Source organism: Phoca vitulina, unplaced genomic scaffold, assembly GCF_004348235.1.
Source record: "Phoca vitulina isolate PV1807 unplaced genomic scaffold, GSC_HSeal_1.0 scaffold60, whole genome shotgun sequence".
NCBI lineage: Eukaryota > Metazoa > Chordata > Mammalia > Carnivora > Phocidae > Phoca > Phoca vitulina.
In genome coordinates, this window is record NW_022589763.1 from 1,565,917 (window position 1) to 1,585,321 (window position 19,405).

General features: G+C 47.2%; 1 protein-coding gene across 1 annotated transcript in view; it reads left to right on the forward strand.

Annotated features, from left to right (window-relative positions):
* The window catches only part of XG (Xg glycoprotein (Xg blood group)), a 15,717-nt gene extending 4,579 nt beyond the window's left edge, over positions 1–11,138 (forward strand). Inside the window, exons 4-8 of the mRNA XM_032391143.1 lie at positions 2,160–2,207; positions 5,149–5,190; positions 6,661–6,696; positions 8,280–8,396; positions 10,507–11,138. Coding sequence (XP_032247034.1) covers positions 2,160–2,207; positions 5,149–5,190; positions 6,661–6,696; positions 8,280–8,396; positions 10,507–10,523 — 260 coding nt within the window. The 3' untranslated portion in view covers positions 10,524–11,138. The remainder of the gene's footprint in view (positions 1–2,159; positions 2,208–5,148; positions 5,191–6,660; positions 6,697–8,279; positions 8,397–10,506) is intronic.
* Positions 11,139–19,405: the final 8,267 nt, after the last annotated feature.

Here is a 19,405-nt window from a genome sequence, read left to right on the forward strand (position 1 = left end):
GTGCACCTGGACGTGCGCCCGTCTCTGCACATCTTTACTCATGCACAGATCCCTTATGTACGCATGTACGTATTTATACATCTTTATATTCGTGTACGGATCCCCGTACGGACCTTTACACGTGCACCTGGACGTGCGCCCGTCTCTGCACATCTTTACTCATGCACAGATCCCTTATGTACGCATGTACGTATTTATACATCTTTATATTCGTGTACGGATCCCCATACAGACTTACATGCGCACCTGGACGTGCGCCCGTCTCTATATATCTTTACTTACCTATATACCCCTTTATATACATTTATATAAAATCTCTATATGCATATGTCTCTATATATCTTTACCTATGCATATATCCCTTAAATATTTTATATATATTTATATAAACACCTTTATATGCTTTATGTATACACATAAATATATGTATATATAAATACATATAAATACATGTATATATAAATACATATAAATATATATTTGTATATATATTTATATAAACACCTTTATATGCTATATATACTTTATATATATATACTCTCTATATATCTTCACTTGGCTGTATATCCCTTATATATGGATGTACATATATATATATCTTTATATTCATGTGTGAATCTCTTTATATATATTTATATAAACACCTTTATATATGTATGTCTATATATCTTTATTTACCTATATATCCCTTATATATGTATGTACATATTTATATGTCTTTATATTTATATATATATATATCCTTTTATACATTTACATAAACACCTTTATATACATAAAATCTCTATCTTTATTTATGTACATATCCCTTTATATATGTATGTACTTATTTATATATCTCTGTTACATATACACCTTTTATAAATATATATGTATGTATCTCTTCACTTGTATATGTGTGTATATCTATCTATCTATATCTTAATATAGGTATTAGAGACCTTTGTGTACACATACATGTTTATATGTAGTGTATATATGTATTTATATCTGTATTTCTACATACCTTTATATTTATATATATTTATATGCATGCACACCTCTGAATATGTATATATTTCTATATTTGCCTGTTTATATATATATACTTCTATAATATTGCATATGCATATACCTTTATATATGTATAGATATATCTTTACATGTGTATAAATATGTTTATATATGTACATAGAGACAGCTTTAAAAATGTATGCATATATTTTGAGTATATATATCTTTATATACGTATATCTACATATGTATGTGTGTGTTTATATCTTTATGTATATTTATCTACTTTTATATGTAGGTATGTATACTGTTATATGTGTATGTATGTTTGTACGTGTACTTCTATATATATCTATGTATACTTTTATTTGTTCGTATGTGTGTATATACCTACGTATATAGATAGACGTTTATGCACACGTACACGGGTATGTATAAAGCCTTTATGGACGTTCTTGCTATCACTGGAATGGAACCACCCGCCGAGAATTTTTCCTACGTAAACAAAAGCAGGGGTCGGTTGGGACAGAGCCCTCTACAGTCTCGGGCTCCAGGCTGTAATGCATGAGGCTTTGTGTCGTGTAGGCGAGGTTTCTCCTCTGTCTGGTCGCGCCCGATGCGTTCCAGAAGAGGGAAGGCCTCCGCCCCGAAACCTTGCCAAAGGGCACATGCGTCATCTGGACAAGCAGGGTGCGTGTGCGCCTTCTTTCTGCGATGCTCAGCACCGTGAACAAACAGCTTTGTCTTCAGGGCTGTGACGGTCACGATCAGCCAACCGTAAACATGCCCCTAAGAGAGAAGGTTCACGATGGGCTTCGCCTTTCCAGTCTGCCCATCTCGTGAAGGTGCTTCGTACGAGGGTGTGGGTCCCGCTCAGATCTCTCTGCAGGAGGACGATGCACCTGCGTGTGCGGGGAGCCGTCCGGGTCCATGTGTGCTCTCTGAAGGCACCGAGCTTTCCACAGGGGGTCTGTCTCGGCGGGAGTTGTCCTAGCAGAAAGCTGTGACTTTAGGCGGGCAGCCTTGGACGTGCCCTGGTGGCTCCCGCTCTTTGCCACCATGTGGGGCTCTCTTTGGGGTGAGTCGTGGGCACGGCTTTGGTGCCATCACCAGGAACCCCATGCCTCCCAGCAGAGCATCCCTGACACGGACCTTCTCTCCCGCAGGTGGTGGGAGCTACTACCCCAGCAATGATGGGTCCGGAAACACGCACGGTACGCCCAGCACCTGGACCCCGGTGGACGGCGGGGTGGGGGTCGTCTTTGCCGGGCTCCCCCGTGCATGCCCATCCCCGCCTCTTCCTGGGGTCCTGGGTGTTGGGGCTCTGTGTGCTGGCGTCCGGGGTTCGCAGCCCTCTCCGCACTGACCGTCTGGCTTGGCCGCGTCCTGCTGTCCAGGGGCCCCCAGCGTCCAGGTAGTGGGAAACAGAATGGCAGACAGCAACCCTCGCTAGGGGGGGACAACATCCAACACACTGTGGGCTTTTTGTTAGGTGGCTGACCTACTGCCAGCAGAAAACATTTCGGGGAGGCAGATTCTGCCAAGAAGGAATAGAAAAGTCCACAGGAGTGATTCGTGGGGTTCTTGTCTACACTGAGCTCTTTGCAAACGGATCAGCGGATCTCAAAGCCCTCAGACGCTCTCTGCTTCCGTAAGGGAAGACTGAGAACAAAACATCGTCGCTGGGAAAACAAAATGCTACCGATTGATTATTTTTTTTTTAATTGAGATACAATTGACATGGAACATTGTATTCGTTCTAGGTGTACAGCGTAGTGATTCAACATTTATTATATGTCGCAAAGTAATCATGGCTCTAGGTCTGGGGAACGTCCATCGGCACATACAGTTACAGATTTTATTTTTTGGGTGCGTCGGCACACATAGTTACACATTCTATTTTTTTGTGTCCATCGGCACACACAAATTTTATTTTTGTGTGTGTCCATTGGCACGCATAGTTACAAATTTTGCTTTTCAAATTTTTTAAAAAGATTTTATTTACTCATTTGACAGAGAGTGAGCATAAGCAGGGGGAGCAGAGGGAGAGGGAGAAGGAGATTCCCTGCTGAGCAGGGAGCCCGATGCGGGACTCGATCTCAGGATCCTGAGATCATGACCTGAGCTGAAGGCAAATGCTTCCCCGAATGAGCCACCCAGGTGCCCCACAAATTTTATTTTTTATTGTAAAATGAGAACCTTAAAGATTTACTCCCTTAGCAACTTTTAAATATAGGATACGGGATTGTTAACTAGGGTCCCCAGGCTCTATGTGACGTCCCAGGGCTTATTCATCCTGTAACTACACGTTTGTACCTTTGAGTCCCCTTTGCCCATCAATCAACTTGTGGATTGATTTCAAAGCATTATTTTTCTTTTCCGTTTGCCATGTGTTAAGCGTTTTGAGCACCATAAATGAATTGAGTGACTTATCTTTTTGGCCGAAACTAATATTTGTATGGTGCATTGGCAAGGGGTATGGTCCTTTCGGAGATGTGGTCCCATTAACCTCCCTAACCTCTGAAGGGGAAATTTTTATTTTATATCCCATTTTCTAAAGTAAAGGTGAAGGATGGTGCTCAAACAGTCTGCTTTAAGGGACAGATATCTGTCGCCCTATAGATGGTCCCGTCCCCATAACGCTGTCCCTCCACGGTGCACACGCTTGTATGGGACAGGCGGCGTGTGAAGGGTCCTAGTGGAGAGGGGTCAAAAGCTGTCTCCTTTAAACTCAGTGTGCAGATGTGATGCGCCCATCATCCTCTTTCTTTGGAAATTGTGGGACAAAAGCTTATTCGATATTTTTATAAGCAGCCACGTGGAATGTTGCATGGTCACATGACGCCCCCACAACCCTCCAGGCCAGGGAGGTATCCCAGTCCGGGGATGTGTTTACCCCATGCACCTGTCTCTGATGGTTCTCCCTCCGCAAGGATCCTTCCCAGAGCCTGTTGTTTTGTTCTTTGCCGGATTCACAAGCGGGAAAGAAATGACTCATCTAGCAGTGCTCCCCCCGGGAGCCCTAAGGATGCCTACATTTATTCCCCAGGAAATTAGTCAGGGCTCTGATCCCACGCCGCCATGTCTTGGGGACCTGTCTCCCCTCCGAGTGCAGAAAAGCACACTCATCAGGATGACCATTCACCCTGGGGACAAAATGTCTCCAAACCCCCCTCCCCTGACCCCATGCTCTCGGGCGGGGCCAGGGTCAAGCTGCAGGACAAAGCCTGGCTGATGCGGTTTTCCGGAGGGCCACGCTCACTGGCATGTGAGGCTCTGGGAACGCGCATCTGGCCCCATCCGTGTCTGGACCCCTGTTCTGTGGTGCTGAGCTGCGCCAAGCTGTGAGTCAGCTCTCAGACTAGCACCGAGGATTGGGTTCATGCAGCAGGTGACCGCGTCACCCGGCTTCTCCCTGGAGGTGGCAGAACGCGTTGGGCATGTCCCTTCCTCCTGCACAAAGGACACCAGTCCTAACAGCTTAGTGATCTCATCCTAGCGACCTCATTTTACCTTAATTTGGAACGCTGTTACCTTTAAAGACCCCACCTCCAAGCGCAGTCCCGTTCTGCAGTTCCGGGGAGCTAGGACTTCAACATATGAATTTTGGGGAGGGGGACACGGCTCAATCCGGAGGCAGTTGATCAAATGACCCATCAGTGTTTAAACAGCACCCACAAAAATGCTCCCGCTTCCAAATTAACAAAATTAGCACCAGGCGTTCCGTTTATCATCTCAAACCTTCGTTGAGAAACGGTCTCCAGACATGAGAAGAAGGTGCCAGAAATCTTCCTGTTTCACTGGCCGGGATGACTGTAGTCTGTGCCCACGGCACTGCCCAGGCTGGCCTCATGGAAAGCGTGTTTGCACGTGAGCTAAGGCAAGCGCCCGGTCTTCGGGCATGAGCATGGCGTGTGCCCCAGTCGCCATGAGCTCCAGAGGGTGTCAGGGGAAGCCGTGCATCGTGCAGGCTGAGCTCAGCCGCCGCTCCTTGTGTGGTCAGAGGCCGCCCCGTGGTGACTGTGTCTCTTCCCTTTGCATGGGGAGGGAGGGCCGGAAATCTCCGCAGCTTCACGCTGCATCTTGCTTCGGGTGTGCTGGTTTTCTGAGTGGTGTCGCCGAAACTTCTGGACACGTGGTCTTTCTGTCCTGCAGGAGGAGGGCGCTCTAGACCCAACTCTTACGGAAATACTTACGGTAAAGGAATTATTTCTTACGAGCTGTGTGCGGAGAAACTGTCCTTGGGGAGAACTAACACCCCATCTGGGCGCTGGCGGGAAGCTTGTCCTATTGTCTCCTGCGTGGAAGTTAACTGACCATCGGGGTCTAATTCGTGTGCTCACCGGTCACCAAAGTAGCTTTGCATGCAGCGCAGTCTTACTTTCTTGCAAGGAAGTAAGTAAGCCCTGCTTACAGTTGATATTGTGTGTGTGTGTTTGTACATGTGTGTGTGTGCACATCAGTGTTCACCTGTGCTTGTGTGTGTGCAAATGTGTGCTAATGCGCGTGCATGCATGCATGAGTGCAGATGGGTGCACGCCGGTGCACACATTTATGGTTGTATGTGTGCATATGTCTGCCTCTGCATGCGTGTGCATTTGGCTGCACACACACGTCTACTTGCTAATGCACACGGGCATGTATTTCTCCTGCGCACACATGTGCCTCTGTGTGCATGAGTCTGTGCACATGGATTTGCATGTAGATGCCCATGTGTCTCTGTGTGCGCACTGTGTGCGTGCGTGTGCAGGTGGTGTGTGCACGTGTGTATGTGTGTGGCTTGTATGCGTGCCTGCAGGTCTGTTGGCACGTATTCTGCAAACATGTGGGGGTGTGCACGCCTGCATGTGTGGAGACGCGCGCATGGGTGGAGGCACGGACAGGGGTGGAGGCACGCGCACGGGTGGCAGTGTGCGTGTATGCATGTCTTCATGTGTTCACAAGCATGAATGTGAGTGTGTGCTTGTGTGTATGTGAGGATGCGGGCGCATGTGTGGTGGTGCGCGCATGGGGGGCGGTGCGCGCATGGGTAGAGGCGCGGGCATGGGGGTGGCACGCGCATGGGGGCGGTGCGCGCATGGGGGGCGGTGCGCGCATGGGGGCGGTGCGCGCATGGGTAGAGGCGCGGGCATGGGGGTGGCACGCGCATGGGGGCGGTGCGCGCATGGGGGGCGGTGCGCGCATGGGTAGAGGCGCGGGCATGGGGGTGGCACGCGCATGGGGGCGGTGCGCGCATGGGTAGAGGCGCGGGCATGGGGGCGGCGCGCGCATGGGGGGCGGCGCGCGCATGGGTAGAGACGCGGGCATGGGGAGCGGTGCGCGCATGGGGGGCGGCGCGCGCATGGGGGGCGTGAGTGTGTGCACCTGTCCGTGGGTGCACGTGCACGTTGCGTCTGTAAAGGTGTGTGTATATCCCCTGTCCCCTGGAATGGAAGCTGCTTTGCCCTGTCGCTACGCTGCCCCCTCGCACTCCTCAGCATTGGATGTAGCGTCCACAGCCCCCTCCTGAGGCTGAGTGTGCGCCCCCTCCTCGGGGAGAAGGTAAGCTCCCCGCACACGCAGATCCGCGTCCGCGGTGCTTCTCGCTGCATGCCCAGCCTTTCCGCGGTGCCCGGCGGTGGAGACTCTGCTGAATAAACGCATGACCACGTGCCTTCCTCTTTACAGGCGGAGACGGACACTCGACCTACGGGAACCCCCAGGGTAATGGATCCGTGCCGCTCCCGTCTGTAATAAAAACACGCTCTTGCGTAGCGCTGTGGGCCGGCCAGCAGGGTCTGGACACACTGTCTTAACCCACAGGCTTTCATGGAGCAGCCTGCCTCTGCGGGGTGCTCACCTCCCTGGGGGCTCAGAGAAGGAGGGCGGAGGGTGGGTCTCGGGGCTCCGAGGGCAGGGAGGGGCTCGTGGACCTGTCCCGGGGCCACCGATGGCTCCTGTGTCTTTGAGCAAGCGCACGAACGGAAGCCAAGAAGGAGAACGGGAAGGAGGGTGTGGAATTCGGCCCTAGAGAAGCCCCCTAGAAGTCCATGCCCGCCCCAGAGCAGGTCAGACAGGGCAGGGGTGGAGGCCAGGAGGCCCACGCTGGTCACACGTTGTTGGCAGAATGCAGCCTCTTAGCAATCCCGCCTTCACGTTGAGGATGAATGCGCTCGCCCCGACGCCAAGCTTCTGTGCGTCACAGATGCTCCGCGAGAAGGACGCATGGAAGCGCTTTGCAGCCTCTGCGTCCCGACGCGCGTGCACAGCCTCGGGGTTGTGGGGTGTCTGGGCTGGCGTTCGCAGCACAGCCATCCCTACCATTCTCTCGGACACAAGCTGGGGGCTGGAGGGGCGAAGCCCAAGACGAAAATCGAGGTGGCACACGAGGGGTTGCATGGAACGTATGGGGTCCTGCGTCCAGACAGAGGGACTGATGCCAGAGCAGGGTGGGGAGAGGGAAGTGATGCTTCCTGCAGGCCACAGTATCCAAGCCAACGTCCCATGGGGGCCACGTATCCATCCCAACAACACACCAGCTGCTTGACCCACTCTGAGAGAAGACACAGGTGGTTCTCGCCAGTAAAAGCAATGATTTCTTCTTTCTCGGGACCGTTGATTTTTGTCACGCAAGGTCCCAGGCAGAGAAACCAGACTGTTGGCAGTAAGGTTGCCTCCAAGCTGTCAAGGTTAGGTGTGTACCTGTGTCCAGACCTTTATGGGCACGTGTGCACTGAATATATTTGCAAAGGTACAAACATCGTACTTGGAAAAGGTGCAAACCCATCCAATTCAACAAATCCACGAAAAACAAATTGAAAAAGGTACAAACCCATCCGATTCAACAAATCCACGAAAAACAAATTGAAAAAGGTACAAACCCATCCAATTCAACAAATCCACGAAAAACCAATTGAAAAAGGTACAAACCCATCCAATTCAACAAATCCACGAAGAACCAATTGAAAAAGGTACAAACCCATCCAATTCAACAAATCCACGAAAAACAAATCGAGTGCCTCTTATTTGCAATACTCTGCCTTGAATGTCCTGAACTGGTAAGACGTGGTCAATAATCTCGAAATCTTCTGCTTATAGAAGCGAAATCCTTTCCTCGGACTTCTTGTTCTGATTTGCTCTTTTTTATTATTATTATTATTATTAATTATTATTATTACTATGTATTTTTTCCCGTGCATGTGAGGGTGGGAAGGGCCCGAGGTGAGATTGTGGGATGACTTACAATGAACGGCTTTCTCACCGGCCACGTGTTTTCTGAGACCCTCTTTGGTTTCTCCATCCCGCAGGAAACATGGTAGCGAAAATCGTGTCTCCTATTGTGTCCGTGCTGGTGGTCACGCTGGTGGGCGCCGCAGCGGGTTTCTGCCAACGCAACAGAATGAGAAACTGTTTCAGGACAAATGGTAAGTGTTGGGTTGTATAAAAATAGTTCCTGGAGCCTGCTACGGGGCTGGGTTATTTCTGGGGACGTCCCATATAGCGGCCTTGCTTAAGGAAGTGGTTTTAAGTTGGGGCCTCATGGGGGATGCTTTTCCGTTTTTTTCCCCATATTTTTAAGCAGCTTTGTGATCTGCAAGAGTGGGTGTTATAACTCACATAGACTGAAACGTTCTCAGCTCAGGGTAGCAATCAGGGGGGCTGATACGGTTTCGATCGATCGTAAGGGACTCGGGAAATGTTTGGGTTGAGGCTGCGATGTTTGTATTCCTCTCCAAAAACAAAAGTATGCAGGGACAGAATTGGAAGGCTTTCTGGTGAATTTGTGCACAGACCCCAGGGAAAGGGGTGGGGGGCCGCTGTGGCTTTCTAGTTCAGGATTTTGGGGGTCCAGTCTCCTGGGTTTTGGAGAATCACGCCTGCTTGGCTACCCTTGGGGGCAGGGGTGGTGGGTGCTGCCCGGTGGCCGGCCCTGAGGACCAGTCTGCAGGGAGGGTCCAGACACAAGGAGGGGTTTTATCGCACAAGCGAGCTGAGGGTGTGTGGAGGTGTGGTCCCCACAGCAAGAACCCACATCGGACTCCATCTGGGCTTTGCAGGGGTGTGTTCACCCACATCTCCTTTGTGTCCCTAAGGAGGGAATCCTGCAGGAACGGTGTTTTAGGTGGGACTGCAAAATCCCAAAACCTGCCCGGGGCCTCCCTCTGCTGGCAGATGGGGAGTACTGACCAAATCCAGACACAGGGGAGCTCGGGTCTACACTGCACCTGCCCCCCCCCGCCCCCCCAGAAAGCTTGGGGGAAAACCGAGTCTCTGAAACACCCCTCCCGTGGCTGGCAGCTCCCATGGTCATTGCAGGCACACCGAGCGTGACTTTGGATTCCGTCTTCGGCACGGGCCCGCGGGCATTTCAGAACCCAGCAGTGTAGACCTGAATTGGCTTTTTTCCTGGTGCCTGCCAGAATTTTGTGCCCAACCGCCTCACCTTACCTGACTTTCTTTTTGCAGCACCTGGAGTTGTTCTTGTTTTGTTTTGTTTTTTTTAAATGTGGGTCATGATCTCCCCGTTTATCTGAGACAAAGCCCGCTTTTTCTGTTTGTTTGTTTGGTTGGGTTTTTTTGTTTTGTTTTCCCTGCCTGGAAGCTCTTTTTGCTTTTTTGGAGGCTAGATAAACATCCCATCTAGTTTTTCAGTTGGTCATTCTTTTTTTAATATTTTATTTGTTTATTTGAGAGAGAGAGAGAGCATGAGCAGGGGGAGGTGCAGAGGGGGAGGGAGAAGCAGGCTCCCCGATGAGCAAGGAGCTCGATGCGGGACTCGATCCCAGGACCCTGAGATCATGACCTGATGCTTCACCGACTGAGCCCCCCAGACGTCCCCTCCGTTAGCTATTCTTCAGGGATGAGGTCCCCGGGTCCAGCGGAGACCACGTCTGCCTGCCCGTCTGTTAAAGCTACGGTCCTCAGACACCAAGACCGCACACTCGCTGTCATATCATGAGGGGACCCCCCCAAGGTGGGCGAGACTCATCCTGGGGTTACCTGGTCTTGCCGGCTGCCAAACGTGCAAACCGTCTAACAAGTATGAGCATGGCGGCTCCATCTTGGGTTTTGTTTATGACCCGGGGTGCGGGGGAGGGTCTCAGCATTGCAGCGAACTTGGCTCCACGCAGTCACGCTGACGTTGCTCGGCTGTGCGGTTGGGTCCGGGAGGTCACCTGTCAGCTGAAGGACGGCTGACACGCCGTCTTGGCAAGTTGTAGGGGGATGAGTTTGCAGTGTGCAACCTGTGGAACTGGACGGGTGTGGCAGCTCCACTTTGAAGCTGCCACACCTTCTGGACACACACTTCTGGGGATGGGGCCACATACGGGGCAACAGGTGGACTGTTTGAGCACGATGCTTCAGCTTTATTTGGTAAACTGCAAGGAATAAAAGCTCCCTCTTCCGAGGTTGTGAAGGTTAATGAAACCACATCTGTAAAAGGGGGTTTGTGCAAATATTAGCTGTGACCAAAAGATATAGTTGGTCAATTCATCCTAGCTGTGACACATGGTTGCCCATCTTCCCTTCCAGGACCAGCGCACGTATGAGGGTTTCAAGATCCAGCGGTTGCTTAGGGAGAAGCTCGGTGTAGACAAGAACCCCGTTCGCCGCTCCCGGGACAATTCCTTTCATTGTCGACATCACCAGCCGCCCTGACGTGTTTTCTGTTCGGCACAGATGAGCCACCTCCCAAAGCATCCCCAAATCCGCTGGATGAGGTGCGTTTGTGAGGATAACCGGGCTCCTCCTTGGGTCGAACGAAGATTATTGCCTCATCTGTTGGTTCGATCGTGAATGTGGATAGATGCTGACTGTGTCCTGGGTTCCCAACACGACCTCACGGTGCAGGACGTGCACATGGGCGACCTGTGCGTGTCGCCCCAAAGCACGGGGAGTGTCCCAGGGCACAGGGTCGTGGGTTCGGGTGCTGTCTTCTGCTGGGGTCTCAGGAGCACCACTGGGGGTGGGGGGGTTTCCAGCCAGCTCTGGGGAGAAGCTTGACCCAGGCTGAGTGTTCATCAGGGAGCCAGCGCCCGCCGGCCTGGCTGATGTGGAATGTGGGATTCTCACCACTCGGGGTGGCTTCGACCAGCCCTCCATCCCCTGCCCCCAACCTGCAGAGGCTGAGGCTGGGTTTCGGGATTGTGCATGCACGGTCGTTCGAGTGCAAGCCATCTCGGGGGTGGGGGGGTGGGGGAAGCGGCCTGGGATGCTTTTCCTTTTCCTGTGAAATCTTATGGTTTCGAGATTTCTGGGAAAATAGGGGATGGCGATCGCGATGTGTGACTCTTGACTGTTCTCATATTAGTTTCCATCTGATGCTCTCTAGGTTTGTTCTTTAGGCAATGCCATCCTTTTTCTTAGTTTATATATATATTTTTAGACCTGTAGTAGAGAACCTTAAAAAATGCTCAAGCATCTGAAATGCATACTAGCTATTTGCTTCTATGTTAGTAAGATTTTAGGGGGGAGGGAAAAAGACAGTTTGGGCTTATTGGCATAGTTTCATCCAACTTAGGTCCATGCTTATAGGACTTTCGGGCTTTGCCCTAAATATCAAAATAGAGACAATTTTTGCCATCTGCAACTGATGGAGAGGACCCAGAAAAGTCCTAAATATGCATGCTTTGTGCTCACCATCATGGATTGGGAGCTAGGTCTACAAAGAGGGGGGCGCCAAAAGCAGAAAGCCCTAATGAGAGCTTCCCAAATGCAAAAGGGAACTTGCAGCTAGGATGGTGGTGTCTCATGTCAGGGATTCATGTATGAGTTGAACCATTTCAAGACAGCAGCCCGCAATTCCTGTTGGGACGGGGATGTCCTAGCACGCTTCTCAACTGTTTGCACCCAGGGACGAAGCCACACGGTTGCCGCACGTTTTCTGTATGTGAGTTTCTTTTGACGCTGGTTAAAAGCGTGTGTGAAGGTGTGTGCACGTGCAAATGCATGGAAACACGCATTTGCACCTTCATGGACAGACCTAGATGCAATGGAAGCATTTATAAAGACATCCATCCGTCTGTTTTGTTTTTTTCCTGTACCTGTCATACATAAATTTTCATCATTCTAAATAAATGTAAGGGGCGCCTGGGTGGCTCAGTCGGTTAAGCATCTGCCCTCGGCTCAGGTCATGGTCCCAGGGTCCTGGGATCAAGTCCCGCATCGGGCTCCCTGCTCGGCGGGGAGTCCGCTTCTCCCTCTCCCACTCCCCCTGCTTGTGTTCCCTCTCTCGCTGTGTCTCTCTCTGTCAAATAAATAAATAAAATATTTAAAAAAATAAATAAATGTAAAAGAAGAAAGAAAAATACCGCGGTTGGCTTGCCGTGTTCTTGCTTTCTGTAATCCCCACCTACAAGGAGGAGGCAGCATGCCGTGGTAGGTCCACGATTCAGGAAGTTGTCTACGCAGCTTAGCGGCATCGGATAAATGCAGTCCTGAGTGGGGCAGGGTGCCCGTTGGGCGTGTGTCTGCCTGTGGCAGGGTGTCTGCTCCGTTCCGAGGGTCACGGCAGGGGTTTGGGGAGCAGATGGGCACCTGTCACCTTGCCGAGGGAGACGAGTTCTCATTTTCCTGCACGCCTTGGAAAGAACTTCTCACATTGCCATCTGGAATACGATGGATGGTGAACACTTAAACGTAGTTACAAAATTAAGGGATGAAAATCACCCCCGTGGGGGGCATCAGGGGGCTCAGTGAAGCGTCTGCTTTCGGCTCAGGTCATGATCCCAGGGTCCTGGGATCGAGTCCTGCGTGGGGCTCCCTGCTCAGCAGGGAGCCTGCTTCTCCCTCTGCCCCTGCTTGTGCTCTCTCTGGGTCAAATAAATAAACTAAATCTTAAAAGAAAAGAAAATCACCCAAGTGACAAGCGGAAACTGGCTAATGTTCAATCTAGTTAGAATCAGAATCTTTGAATCACGAGTACTTGGAGGCATATCTTTTTTGGGGTGGGTGGGGATTATATAGCAGAAGCATTTTATTGATTGATTGACTGGTTGATGCCTGAAGTGTGCTTGACCCAGAGTGTTACATGAGTTTCAGGTGGGGGGCATATGTCCTTAAGGAACTCCCCCCGCATCCCGCCCCACCCCTGGGGCCACCAGGACGGCATGCTTCCCTGATAAAAAGAGGAGAAAAGTCACAATTAGCTGCATTCTGCATGCCCATGAAGGAAGGAAAGGATGGCTTTGACCGTATTGTGTAAAAAGCAACACTCCCGGTTCTTCCTGGGAGCTCGAGTGGGTGCCTGGGGGTCCGGGCCTGGAGGAGCATCTTCACGCTGGAACGGAGCGAAGCCCCGGAATCAAATTTTAGATGGGCCTAGAGAACGGTGACCACCACGGGAGCTATACTTTTATTTCCATTTTCCTGCACGCCCTTGGAAAGAACTTCTGCTCCCCTCCCCAACCACATATCCATGGTGAAGTGCAATGCTTTCCAGTGGGGGGCGGGGGGGGGAAGTGTGGTCACGCTGATTGCCGTGTGACTTGTGGAGTGGGAAGAAGAAATCACACACACACGCACACGCACAGACACACAAATACCCAAGTTAATATATTCCATTTCTAGCCTGCAGCAGCTACAATGTGACCTTATTTGGAAGTAGAGTCTGCAGCGGTCATGAGCTGAGGTCATCCCGGAGGACGGTGGGCGCTAACCCCACAGGACCGGCGTCCGTGTGAGAGGGGAAATGTGCACACGGACACGCTCGAAGGGGAATGTCGTGCGCAGCTCAGAGTGAAGCTGCCACAAGCCGAGGACTGACCAGACGCTGGGAAGGGGGCGCTGGAGCAGAGCCTCCCCTACAATCTTCAGAAGGAGCGCAGCCCTGCCCCGCCCGGATCCCAGGCTTCTTGCCTCCAGAACTGAGAGAGCGAGAGAATAAATGTCTGTTGTTGAAGCCGCTGAGTTTGCAGGGTTTTGTTGTGGCAGCCTGAAGAAACTCATGTGTCCAGCACTACGTGCTGGGTACATGTGTTCCTAATTTACAAGAAAGGATGGGGAACTCACTGAGCTTCCCTAGGGATGTAGCCGTGAAGCCGGTCAGGATTCATCTCCGGACGCTGAGGCCTAATTCATGAGTTCACAGGCTGCCTTCTGCATTTCGAGCTGTGCAACCTGAGGCAAGTGAAACAACCTCTCTGGGCTTCCAGTTACGTCATCTGAAGAATGGGTGTAATCATGGGCTCTGCTTCCCCCAAATGGTGAGGTTGAATGAGCTCCTGTGTGACAAGCATTCCCAGCCGTGCCTGGTAGGTAGCGAGGGCTGCAGGCGGGATGGGGGAAAAAATACAAATAAACTTTTTTTTCTTAATATAAGTAGAATTATGCTCATTGCAATATATAAGATATTTGTTAGAGTCAGGTGAGAAGTTGAGACCATGAAATCAAAACTGCAGACACTAACTAAAAACAAGGAGTGTTCGAAAATGTGGGTTTTCCTCCCAAAAAACTGTTCTGTTTTCTGAATCCATAGAGCTCTAGGTAGGTGCAAGGCTTCCCAGCTGAACTACAGTTCCCAGCACCCTTTGCAGGTCATTCTGGTCATGTGACAGCTCTGGCCAATGGCATGCAACCTCGATTTCTGGGGCTGCAGGACCCTCCTGTTTCCCCAAAACTCAGCACCAGTCAGCTTGAGGAGCATCAGGAGTCGATTTTAGTTTTGGGGAGGGGCTGCTGTTCCACCACCTGGTTGCCCTGATGGAGGGACCCTTCATCTGTGGGTCCTCATACCCTAGCAATAAAAAGGGCACAAGCTTCCAGCAATAGGACACAAAAGTCCTGGGGAATGAGCATGGTGACTTTGTTAACTGAGCACGGTGACTTCATTAACTCTTGTGCACGGTGCACGGGAAAGTCGCCGACACAGCGGATCTCAGTGTCCTCGGCACAAAGGAAGAAAGAGTCAATCATGTGCCAGGGGAGGGAGGTGTTAGCTAATGGGATGGTGGTGGTCCTCACATTGCAAGGGGTAAGTCTGTCCAGTCATCACGGTGCACACCTGACACTTACAGAAGGTTCTCTGTCGATTCTATAGAACACGCAATCGAGCTGCAAAACAAAAACAAAGGAACAAAAAACCAGTTCTGATTTCCCCCCACAAGCATTTTTGCTTGGAGCGTGCAGGCATCCCCATGAGCAGATGATGCTTGCGGAGACTTTGGAAAGATGCTCCCGTTTCTTTCCATGGTAAATTCACCATAAATGCAATATTCTGTGATAATGCATGACGTGTATAGAATTACGTATGTACACTATACAATATAGATACACAATGTATTTATATATAAATGCATACATAAAATTTATACTGTATAAAATAAAAATATAGAAAACATGTATATATAAATACAAATATACATTATATATAATTTTATATACATCTGGATGTGCTTCAGTTACAGCTTTATGTTTGCGCTGACATTTTGATATGCATGGAATGCATGCGCGTTCCGTGTGTGATATGGAATCTGACTTTCAAACTGCATTTTTTTTTTTTTTTCTGACTGCAATGAAGCTTGTCCATTTTGGAGACTTTTTTAACAAGAGCTGTGTGGGCACCATTATTTTATCTTCTATCAGATAACTCAGTGTAGATTGGGTTGCTTTTTGTTCCAGAGAATTTGAGCCTTTATGGGAGCACATTCATCGTTTTCTTTGAGTTTCTTGTGATTCATCACCAAGTCTCATGCATTTGTCCCCAATTCCAAGGACCCAGCGTCCGTAGCAGCCGGACATCTATCTTGAGCAAGTGTTTGCTGACATTGTGTTTGCTTATTGATTTTACCCACTTTTTCTTTGCATCCTTGGGCTTCTTAAAAAAGCAGCTTTAGGTACCCCTGAAGATGGGGATTTCCACCCATACCATCAATTTTCTGATGCATGTTACTCTCCTTTCACTTGGGCCTTGATTTATTTTGTTTGTTTCTATGACTCAGGCCTTGATTTATTTTGTTTGTTTGTTTCTATGACACCCAGTCATATGGTCAGAAACACAGTAAAAAATAGTAATAATAAAATAAATTTTAAAAAATACCCAGAAACATAGTCTAACAAATCATTGGAAGCAAATAACCTGTGAAAATTTGTGATTTAGCATTGTTTCAAAAAAAATTATTCAGTTTTTTTGCTCATGAGCTAGTGATGGGATCCTAGTTTTGGAAAGTTTTAGGAAGAGCAGACGTCTGTATTCTGACCGCTGTTCCTCCTTTGAAGTCTGCAAGGACAGGAGTGCAGAGTTTGGCTTTCCAGAAATTCACCATTCTGATGCGGGATGCAGACCTCAGGCAAACTTTAAATCAGGTCCCCTATGAAACTGTTAAACACTGTGTTTCTGGAGTCTCTGGGTTTCGGGGCACACTCTCGATGTACACAATGCTTCCTCGCGCTGTAGCCTTCACCTTGGCCCAAATGTAGGTGGTTCTTTGAAAAAAGCTGAATCTCTTCAGTGGGCTTCTTGACCCCCCCCCCCCCAGCATGTTCCATTCCCAATGGATGGTTTTCCATACTCCTTCAGTTCTTTTTAGGGGCCAAGGGCAGGCCACCCCAAAAGGCACCACTTTGGCATATGGATTATTTTATCTTTTTAATTTTTATTTTTTTTAATTCCAGTGTAGTTAGCACACGGTGTTACATTAGTTTCAGGTGTACAATATAGTGATTCAACAATTCCATACATCGCCCAGTGCTCATCACAACAGGTGCACTCCTCCATCCCCATCATCTGTTTCACTCATCCCCCCCACCCGCCTCCCCTCTTTTTTTGTTGTTGTTCATGGACAAAGAAGATATGATATATATATATATATATATATATATATATATATATATATATGTATATACGTATACATACACATATATAATATATACACATTGTAATATCTTTTATGTATGTATTGTATATATATTAGATTCCATTGTGTGTATACATATATACATTGTATATAGTGTGTATACATATGTATACATCATATATATCTGTATATACATATATGTATTACATATATAATGTATATATATAATGTGGATTTATGTATTTATACACATGTGTGTATACATACATACATTATATGTAGCGTGAATACATGTGCATACATTATATATGTGTGTGTATATATATGTATTACATACATAAAATGTGTGTATATATAATGTGTGTATATATATTTATACACACAATGGAATGTTACTCAGCCATACAAAAGAATAAAATCTTGCCATTTGCAAAGACATGGATGGATCTAGAGAGTATTATGCTAAGTAAACTAAGTCAGCCAGAAAAAGACAAATACCATGTGATTTCACTCATATGTGGAATTTAAGAAACAAAACATGTTATTTAAATAGAAGTTGCTCAATACACAGCCAGGACAAGGACACGCAGACCCTCCTCTGTCCCCCTGAAAGCAGGAAATAGATCTCCCAAATGAAAAATGCCCTCCCTGTACTAAGAAGTGAAAATACACCGTTATCACCAGAAACTGGAGCTTTAAAGCTGAGAAAGCTGTGTAAATAAATCTTATTTTTTTCTAATCTGCCTCTGCCCAAATTCTGCTCAGAATTCCTTACTCGTAAATTCCAGCTCCCAAACACCTGTTTTTTGTTTTGTTTTGTTTTGTTTTGATGCTTCACAAATATATTGTCTCTTCGTGGAAAATGTGTAAAAACTGCCTGCCTTGGTCATTTCTTTGGGTCTCAGATTTCGACGTTGGGCCTCCGTGCACAGGTAATAAAACTTTGTGGGGTTTTGTTTGTTCTCTTGTTAATCTGTCAATTTAATTCCTAACCCAGCTGGAAGACCGTAGAAGGTACAGGAAGAATTTTCTCTTCCCGACACCATGAAGGACTTTTCTTTAGGAATTGTGATGGGGACGGTCCTTGAATGCAGGTGTGTTGCTGCCCGTGAGGTGCATCAGCCTGTGCCGAAGACCTGCTGTGTGCAGGTTCTCTCTGTGTCTCGGGATGTGCCCGAAACACACCTGCCAAGAGCACCGTGCAAACGTGACACCTTGCCCGTCTCCTCGGCGTCACTGGTGCAAAGCATGGTGTGGACGGCTTCCCCGAGGACTGCAAAGTGAGAGATTCGGCAGCTGGGTGAGGCATCCGGGTGCAGGTGGTAATTGCTTTTTGAGACATGAAATGCTGCTGTACCCAGGGTGCTCAGAGGGTTGTGTATTACGCTGTGCCCTTGCAGACTCGTGAAAGAGGGCAGAGCTTGGTTGTGGGTGGAAGGGGTGTGGGGTGGTGCGGGGCCACGCATTTCATGTCTGGCTTGTATTTCCCGGGCACACGAGACCTTGGGGCTCAGGGCAAGAGTTGGGGTGCAGAATCTCAAACGGTCACAAGGCAGGTTAGCTGATGATAGGTGCTGTGTTGTCTTGTGATTCTAATGCGTTTGGGTAAAGGAAAAAAAGGCATATTTCGTATATATATAATTATATATGTATTATAAGTATATATCATTTAATAATATATGCTAAATAAATATATCATCTATAAACAATATATATAAATATATAAATATGTTTATTTATATAAATATATTTGTAGATAAAAATTGATAAAAATGTTTATATAAATATATTTATAGATAAAAATGTTATATATTTATATAAATATATAAATAAAAATTTATAAAAATATATAAATTTTATATGTTTATATATTTTTACATATATATTTGTATATATATTTTATTTATAAATTTATTTACAGATTATATGTATAATTTATATATGTTTATGTATAATTTGTATAATTATATTAATTATATATTATATTTCTAAATTTATATTATCTATATATTTATACAGATAAGTTTATATTATATATGTTTATATATTTAGATATACTATTTATATAATATATAATAAAATAACAAGTATATATATTTATGTATATAATATCCATAAAATAAATTATACATTTATATATAAATATATAAATAAGTACCAACATATTATTTAATAATAAATTAATATAATATGCAGGATATATAATATAGAGAGAACATAACATTACATGATATATTATACTGTTATTATATTACATTATATTATATATAATATAGGATCTACATATACAGGATACATATAATATATGAACGCCAGTACATACATTATAGTAACAGCAATAGCATGCATATATATGTTTTATTTCATTAGGAAACTGTGCGAAAAATAAACTTTTAAAATAAATTAGATTTTACACAAGTGCACATGACAATGGGCATTGTTGTAAAGATCTAAGGAACAGGAGCAGGGGAGAAGGGGAAGGTATGGAGTCTTACAGAACCCACCACGCACCCTGCGGGGTTAATATGCCATGCCCAGAGTTCCTCTTTTCCAACCATGTGTCTGTATGAGGCCAGATAGTTCAGACTAAATGGTGTTTTGAAAACGAAGCAATGTGTAAGCAGATATGAGAAAGCAGC